The sequence below is a fragment of the Nothoprocta perdicaria genome, unplaced genomic scaffold (genome assembly GCF_003342845.1).
Source record: "Nothoprocta perdicaria isolate Ctin4 unplaced genomic scaffold, notPer1 scaffold_259, whole genome shotgun sequence".
NCBI classification, from domain to species: domain Eukaryota; kingdom Metazoa; phylum Chordata; class Aves; order Tinamiformes; family Tinamidae; genus Nothoprocta; species Nothoprocta perdicaria.
This window is the reverse complement of record NW_020455487.1, coordinates 318,242-327,215: the sequence shown is the minus strand read 5'-3', so window position 1 is coordinate 327,215 and position 8,974 is coordinate 318,242. Positions and strand designations below refer to the sequence as shown.

At 44.1% G+C, this 8,974-nt stretch overlaps 1 protein-coding gene across 1 annotated transcript in view; it reads left to right on the top strand.

Annotated features, from left to right (window-relative positions):
- The window catches only part of ABCC4 (ATP binding cassette subfamily C member 4), a 136,478-nt gene that overhangs the window by 97,028 nt on the left and 30,476 nt on the right, over nt 1–8,974 (top strand). Inside the window, exons 23-25 of the mRNA XM_026040478.1 lie at nt 1,576–1,686; nt 3,177–3,277; nt 5,442–5,633. Coding sequence (XP_025896263.1) covers nt 1,576–1,686; nt 3,177–3,277; nt 5,442–5,633 — 404 coding nt within the window. The remainder of the gene's footprint in view (nt 1–1,575; nt 1,687–3,176; nt 3,278–5,441; nt 5,634–8,974) is intronic.

Here is an 8,974-nt window from a genome sequence, read left to right as displayed (position 1 = left end):
CTCCAGCTCGTCTTGCTTATTCCCCATGCTTCGTGCATTGGTGTATACGCACTTCAGGGAGGTAATCGAGCCTGAATCCTACAAGCTAGGCCTTATGCTTCATGATCTTACTTGTAGACCACTGCACCCAAACCAACCTTCTGTCTAAGCGTAGGTGGCTGCCGTAGGCTCTGTTTCTAGGGTCACTTGTCTCCTCGGCTCCAGAGAGCCACCTCGCTCACCGTGATAAATGCTATTTCTGAGATGAGGTTGGTGACTTTATACAGCCCTCCTTTCGGCATATGTAATTCCTTGTGCTTAGATGTATGGCCTTCCCCTAGGCCATATCAAATGTCTTTTGTTTAATGCAGCCAGCTGCTACATGTGTGGTCAGGCTTGCAGTTAGAGTAGGGTGAGACCAGCATTTTGTCAGACCTAGAACTTCCTTGCCTGCCTTTTAAARTCTCCTTCCACAGTTCTTCAGAAGTTACATGGTGTCCTGTAGGCTGAATTATTGATTTGATTACTCCTTAGGCTGGATATCCAAATTACCTGATTTAAAAAGGGATTTATCTCCTCTCTTTGTCATAGCAAGGATTTTATTTACTTGGAATCTTTCCCAGCTTTTCTTTTGGTSGAAAGAACAGTTAAACAATTCAAAGAGCACTAATTTGGAGCATGGAGCAATGACAAGCAATGCTGAAAGAGCTGGAACTGTAACCTTTTACTGTGACGTGGTAGCAGCTGGAACAATTCGCCTGACTGCAGCCGAAGCAATAAATAATGCAGTATTTGCTTATTTACAGTATTTGACTTCTGGTTTTGGCTTTGAGCTCAAACACTTTGCCTTTTGTCTCGCAACGTCCTTTTGCTGCTCTCCCCTATGTACTGTGGATTATCTGGGACAGAATGATCGCTAGAGGCCCCTTCCAGCCTCAACCCTTCTGTGGCTCTGTGAATTCAACACTGAATTATGAACATACACATGTCAGAAACGGCCACCTGTGAGGTCCTCCAAAAGCAGGTGTGTGCGTTTGGCTGCTCGAGGAGCTCTGCAGCTCCGCTGAATGCGTTGACTACGTCTCCTGTGCCCAGCACAGCTGCCTTCTGAAGATCTGGTGCAGAGCAATGTGCTGTGATACTGTCTGTGTAGAACAGCCTGTAGACCACAGTACTACAGTGAAGTACAGTAAATGTAACTGTATTGCAGTGAGCTGCRTGAAACGTAGCTGTACTCGTGCATTTTGTACAAGACTCCCATTCTGAGTCCACTCGAGTTAAGGAGGGGCTTCCATTGTAAGTGACTGGGCTGTGCTTCAGGCCTCGAATGCTTTTGTTTTCCTTCCTATTTCTGTCTGTTATACCAGCCTTGGCTGTGTTACTGGGAAACTAGGTCAGACTCTCCCAGGAAAACAGGACAAAATTCCAATTATCATCAATCCATACAGACAGACACGTCAAGATGGCAGTACATTCTTTTCTTCCTTTTATTTTTATAACAACTTGTAATATCAACAGGAGTTAATTTAATAATAATTATACCACTCATTTTTCTAATAATCCACTGTTCTTATGTCTTTGTAAAACACACTTTAGAGGCCTGGTTTCTATTTCTGACAACCTCGAGGTGGTTTGCTGTGCGTCTGGATGCCATCTGTGCCATTTTTGTTATAGTGGTTGCCTTCGGTTCCCTGCTTCTCGCCAAGAGTAAGTACAGATGTTAGCAAAAGTTCACCCAGTAATTACCATGTATAGTAATGTCTCCTTCTTCGTAGTTTACTCTTTCTAATTGGCTGTAATTAAGTTAAACGCTCCTTTCTAGATCATGATCTCTTCCCCTGTCTGGGACGCTGGAGCTGTGTGTCCTTTCCTGCAGACACTGGGGGCAGTTCAGGCCTCTCCAGGGTTCAGGCTTGCCTCTCYCTTCTTCCCCAAATGTGCACACAGGCTTGCCCATCTGTAGTCTTTACTCTGGAGATTCTGGCTTTCAGAGCAGTAAAAGCAAACAACCCTTTTGCTTTTTCCTCACCTTTACCTTTCCTTTGCAAGCCTACAGGGCTTTGCTTTCTGTACTGAAACACCCACAGAGCTGCTTGTTAGCACTTCGTCCCTTTCTACACATGGCACAGGAGGCCAAAAGGCAAACTGGGGTTCTGAGGGATGTTCCTCCCGTGCCTTGGATCGGCAGGATAGGCCAGTTCCAGAAGGAAAATCACCTTGTTGTAGTGCAGTTTGTATTCACTGAGTGACAACTCATGAACTGTCATTAGTGTATGTATCATCCAGGATGTAATTGGCTTAAATGTACTAAAATGAGATAATCATCTAAAATATGAAGGAAGAAGTAATTATCTTGGACATGAAAATTAGTGCTAATTTGCTGGTTTTGTTCCTTTTCTTTTTTCTTTGGATAACTTTGGTGTGTGCGCGCGTGTGTGTGTTTTAAAATACTGCCTGCTGCTTCACGCTGGAAGTTTTGAGCTGGGTTTGAAGTTACTAGAATGCAAAAAGACAAGTCAAAACAATGGGCCTGAATCTTTCCTTGCCTCTGGATAAGGAGCAGCTCTCTTGAAGTCGATGGAGCTGTGCTAGGATAAAGTTCAAGTAAGTCAGAGGACAATCAGGCTTAATGCTAGGGCAGGCAGGATTCATTTATGTTTTTACGAGCGGGGATCCAGTGAATGTAGTGAGCGTTTAGGTGAATAGAGGAGGAAATATTTTGTCCTGTTATTTTATGTGGCCATTTGCAATTGTGCAGCTTCAGTACGAATGTTTGTGACTTACTTTGAAATCACTTTGTGCTCATTTCTGCCTGGATCTGGGGGCTCTTCTGTATCCCTCAGAAAAGAACTGAGAAGTTATTAAGGCTTAGTCCAACAGGAATGACTCTACCAAGCTGTGTATGCATGGTCTTAGTTTTGAACCTGAGGATTAAGAGGAGAAATCCTCAAGGAGAGGATTATCTTTTCCAAAACCTACATCATTTCCAAAACATTCCAAAAAAAAAATGGGCAAGAGGGCAACAAGGAATTATTCTGCCTGGAGCTACTGGTTGAACTCATGGTAAGTAGCATGTAGCCAATAAAAAGTTCGGCTTTGATGTTTCCATTATGTGCTTGGGTGAAAGGGAGGCTTCCTGAAACTTTGTGTACTTACCAGTGCAATCTGTTTGATTTTTTTTTTCCTTCTTTCTGCAGCTCTGAATGCAGGGCAGGTTGGTTTGACACTCTCCTATGCCATCACTATCATGGGAACGTTCCAGTGGGGTGTTAGACAAAGTGCTGAAGTTGAAAACCTGGTAACGTTTATTCCTTCCTTTTTGCCCTTCTTCATTCCTTYTTGCTGTTGTGACATGAGGCCTGAAGGATGGGATTGCATTTTACCTGACTTCAGGCATCAGTCCTTTCACAAGCAGTCGAGGCATCATTACAGTCAGTGGAGAAAAGCAGTGTGTTTTTAGCAATCTGTTTAGTGGTTTTTGAATGTCTGTTGRGATGAATTGTTCTCAGAGACTCTCCTTCTCCACTGACAATATGGGAACCTTTGTAATCGCTCTTTGCAGCAGGAAGGAGACTGTCTACTCCAGTGTTAATGTGTACATTGAAAGTTGCTAAAATCACATGAAATGAATCCCTGTCTAGAAGTAGTTTTGTTTTTGTTTTTAACATCTTGTAGCTTTTTATAACCCTTGTGGACTACTGAGGGTCCTGTTAATTCACTTTAAAGGATATATCCTCTTCATTTGTTAGAAATTAGCCAATATTTGAAAGTGTAGCATTTGCATTCAGCTGAGCTAATGACTATTTCCAAAATATAAAAAGTAAAACACCTTCCACCTACCTACTTTTTTATTTACTGTTGTGCTGCAGGTTACCTCTTAACACTTGCAGGCCTAGGTATAAGAAAAAAATACTGCCAAACACTGCAGMATAAAGAAGATAGTGCATCATAAACCTGTTTTTATGTGTATTGTGTTGATGATTCAAGTTTCCTTTTAATTCTGATTTGCTGAGCATAGCCCGTGCAATACATTCAGTACTTTTGGGAAAGTAACAAAACCACGCTGAATAACAGATAAAATCAATAATGTTAGTTTTGTTTTTATACTGTGCAGCAAGTTGCTTCTTCAGGCAGTTTTCCGGACATACGTAAGCTAATGGTGCCAGACACCAGTAAGAAATGGGAAAAAAAAGTTGTTCTTTTTGTGTAAGTTAGGAAGTTTTGTAAATGCAAATATATGGGACTCTACGGTGCTGGAACTACACTGAGAGAGACAGGCATTCAGAAATGCTTTGGAGAAAGACCTGCTGTTCACAAAGCTGTCTGCTGCCTTTCCACTAGATCATTTGGTAGAGCTGTGTTATTAAATCCTAAACTGAGGAAGGCGAGAGTGGTTCCCCTCTCTCCATCTCTGTTACATGTTTTTCCTTGGAGCTTATTTGGCAATGTGACAAGTGCAGGTGCAGCAAGGTCAGAGAACCTGCTGCCTGGCAGCACCCGTGTTGAGGACTGCTGCCGGCAGCATGAGGCTGCCRTGTTCCTGTGGTGGCCTTTTCCGAATCCACCTACGAGTGGTACTGTTCAGGAAAGGGAAATCTAATAGCTGAGCAGTCAACATTTCTATAAAACTGGAATTGTACTGAGGAGATGTATGGGTGAGGATATGTACTGGAGCCTAAACAGAGCTTTTGTTATTTGCCTGAGAGGGGAAGAAAGTCTAACTAGCTGGACTTTTGTTTCTCTTCCCAGTTATGTCCCCCAGACCTGAGTCATCAGTCATCAAATACTTCATTTTCTTTAGTATCTGTCATAGTATACTTTGGAAAACAAATTGTACTGGGTATTAAGGCAGTAACATGGTGATATTTTGAATTTTGGAGTTGCTTGTGACAAACATATTTTAAACATTTGCTGGGGATGACTGCAGTAGTAGTGAGGATGAGAAAAGGAATGAAGGGTTGGTGATTCTGGTACCTCGGTGCTAGTGACTGGCCTGGGTCTGCCTGTAGTTTAGCTGGTAGTTTCGTTTGTAGCTGGTTTCCAAACACATGGCAAAATGTGGGGGTTTGTCGTCTTAGTTAGGATTGTCAGAGGACTGTCATAGCTTGGGTTCCTTCATACCTGGGCATGCACTCCAACTTGTAATTAATTCCACTGATGAAAGATTAATGCTAACATACGGATTTATGTATCATCGTAGCCTGGGATCTGTAGTAGAACATGTAATCAATTCTTTCCACTGTTTTAGTTGGATTAAGTAACTATGAGATAGGATCGAGATTAATATCCGCTTGGAAGAAAAACTGGAGTCATTTGCATTGAATTTTTATAGTTAAAATGCAAGATATATAGTACATAATGCACACATGTGAATTTACGTGTGTGTTTGTATGTGAGTATACAAAATCCACATTTATGCATCAGCTGAAATTCACGGGTACGTGTTGTCTTTCCTCCCCTAGATGATATCGGTCGAAAGAGTAATGCAGTACACGGAGCTGGAGAGGGAGGCGCCCTGGGAGACGGACAAGCACCCGCCGCCGGAGTGGCCCAGCCAGGGGATGATCGCCTTTGAAAACGTCAACTTCACCTACAGCCTCGACGGGCCTCTGGTGCTAAGGCATTTGTCTGTTGTGATTAAACCGAGGGAAAAGGTACGTGTGTGTCTGTGTTTCGTCACTGACAGTAATTAAGCAGGCATGGTAAGTGGAAAAGAAGCTGTGTCAGAGAATTAGAGAGTCCTTAAGGTTGGAAGGGACCCCTAGAGATCATCCAGTCCAACCCCCTGCTCCAGCAGGGACAYCCAGAGCACGGGGCACAGGGCRGCATCCMGGCGGSTTGGGAAGATCTCCAGAGAAGGAGMCTCCACAGCCTCCCTGGGCAGCCTGTGCCAGGGCTCTGGCACCCTCACTGTTAAGATCCTGCGGAAGTGTTGGTGCTTCAGTTTGTGGACGATAACAACACCTTATAAGAGATATGCGTGTCAGGAAACAAGATGAAGTTTATTTTAAAAGTAAGTCTTAATTAAATTTATGAGCAAAGGTTAGAGCCTCTTTATTTCCTATAAATTTAGAAGAAATATGTTTGAGAACATGATGCTTGTAATTAAGACAAATTATGTATCTAGCCCTTCAAACAAAAGGTTAAGGGTATGTGATAGTTTTCTGACAAAACTTGGGTTTCATCAGAAAATGACAGTTATTCAGAATGCCACCCAAGCCCACAATGTTTGTCCAAGTCCAAAGGAAGTGGAGCTGCATTAGGAAACTGGAGATTCAGTAAGTGAAACACAACTGGGATAAAGGGTGTCACCACACAAGGTGCATAGAGACAATTAAAAATAAAGAGTGTGCAGACTCTTGCACTGAGGCCAGAATGGAGAGGGAGAGGAAGAAATACAAATCAGCTGCGCAGCATTAGAATTGGGGATTTTATTTCACTTCCTTTTGGCTACCAATCCAATTAACTGTTGCCATTAATTAGATTGGTAGCCAAAAGAAACACAGAAATAAAATCCTTTCTCCTGCAAATTTGACTCTTTTCCCCCAATTTTGACAGTATMCCAATTGAGACAGTGCTATGGGGAAGGTCTCCCCCACAGACAAAATTAAATTGGAGCCCCGCAGCATTAATTTGTGCTTTGCTGCGTTTCAAATGCACATGTCCTTTTTTCATTAGGATATCTTCCCTAGGAGGCTGGTTCAGCTCTCCACAGTCATTACCCTGGCCTCAGCTGTAACGTGCTTTCCCAYTCCGCCCCAGCGCTGGCTCTTTCCTCAAGTGGACCTTATTAATAGCATGCACGTTAGAGGAAGCCAGCCCGGCTTTGCTGCATGGAGGTGATCTCGTGGAATTAGGTACAGGCGAGCTGAGAACAGGCTGCTTAAGAAGAACAGCAGAAGGGATGTTGGTCTTCACTTTCCTCACCTATAGGATAGCTCTTTAGGTTTCAGCTTTAGTGTAAGTCACTCCCCTGTGCCATCAGAAAGGAAAATTTCCGTGTCTTAGCAAGAGATAGAGATAAAATAATAGTAAACCAAGGAAGAAATGTYAGCATTATATTACTTAATACTTGGTAGGGAGGGATTTATTTTTACTGAGCAGTTGTGCTGGGGCTTTGTCCTCCTGAAGTGAATATACCCAGCTTGAAACTCTTGCCCACAATTTTATGCTTGTTTTCCATCGTGTTTTGCACAACACTGCAGTAGCCTACCACTGTGTCAAGTAAATCTCCCAAGCATCTGTGCCCCTTTATATTGTTTTTAATTAGGGCGAAGCCTCTCTTCAACACCAGCTTTCTGGCTGCGCCAGGGCGTTCTGCTCAGGAGGCGCTCAGTGAGTTTTTGGGTCTGCTCATAGTCTGGTGCAGACTCCTTGTGGCTGCAGTGCCACTCACAGAGCAAATGAAGTTCCATTGCTGCAGTTCCGAGTTGGCTTCTCACCACCCCGCTGCCCAGCTTGGGAGCCTCTGCGGGGTCCGCACAGGGGACACAGGTGGCCGCTCGCTGGCTTCTCACYGCCCTTGCCATGGTGGGCTGCTCTCCTCGGGGCTGCCAGCCAAGCTGCGTGGCGCAGCGTTCCCTGACTCTGCCCGTCAAAATGGGCGAGGAGGGACCCTCTCTTTACAAGATGTTTGCTAGCACAGCACAGAACGGCATGGCATGGCACAGCACGGYGCRGCGCGGCACAGCACAGCCTGCCTGGGGCAGACACGAGACCACGCACCAGGAGCCCTGCGCAGCCGGCGCGCTGCTCTCTGCAGCCAACGTGACCACAGCTCCAGAAACTGCCCTTTTTATGCCACTGTCTTTGTTTTGGCAAGATGCTTAGTTGACTGTAACAACCTCTGGAGGCCTCTTGGCTAATATTTGGAGAAAAGCACCTCGCTTTCCTCATCCGGACATAGCCTAAGTCGAGGATCGGGCTACGTGCTGAGGTTAGGGTGAGGAAGCCAAGTGCAAGTTAACCGTGCGGCGGCTGCTCACGGCAATGCTCGTGCAGCATGGCCCGAAAGGGAGGCTGCCGGGAGGCACCAGAGACATGGGCAGTTCCTGCAGGCTCTGAATCTCATCCTCATTTCTCGTGCAGCTCTACCTGCTAGGTGTGAGTGATGCTGGAATCACAGGGAGGCCAGTGCTGCAGGTGACTCCAGTGGAGACACGGGGCTCACGTGGGGCAACAGGGTCCCGGGCATGTGATTTTGGCAGCTGGGACGCCTGTTTGGGGACCGTCACTGTGTTTGCACTGGCTGTGAAGAAGACAGTGTGAAAAAGAGATGGGTGCACTGAGAACTGCTTTGAATCCGTGTCAGTTTTCAACAGCCTGTAGTCAGTTGGACCAAAGATACAAATAGATTTTTCTAAATGCTGAAGAGCATAGTCCTTTCATTGGATGCCAAACTGAAAGTGGGGTTTTGACAATATGCAGAGCAGCTGCATTTTTATTTTAAGTATCAATGTATTTTTTTTATGTTTTTTCTTTATATTCTTAATACAATACTTTATATCGCTGACATTTACAAAGAAACAATTGAACTTCTGTTTTTACAGCTCTGAGTGTGTTCTCTGTTCAGCCTTTTCCWTCTGAGCTGCAGTGCAACCGATCAGAACCATTTCTCTTTGTTTCACTGATTTCATTTAGCAGACTAGATAATTTATTTTCTCTTATCATTCGTTGTAACAAATTAGCTTCAATTATGCTGTGTCTTTTCTAATAARTACTGTATAAATGTGCGTTTGTCGGCAGTCGTGCAATAATGAATTGTTGGATGACGTTGTTGAAGCAGAAAAGATAGAAGTAGAAAATACCTTTCAGGTTATGCAGGGCAAGTTGGATGCTTGCAGTATACATTTTTGCAGTATGTAGATATATAGATACATATATATGCATATGTATGTTTTTGGGTTTTTTTTTTTTAAGTTTCATGCGTTGATGCTTAAATGTGGACATTGCTGCTGCTTTGTTGGTGAGCTGCCCACCTGACTTTCTGAAGGTT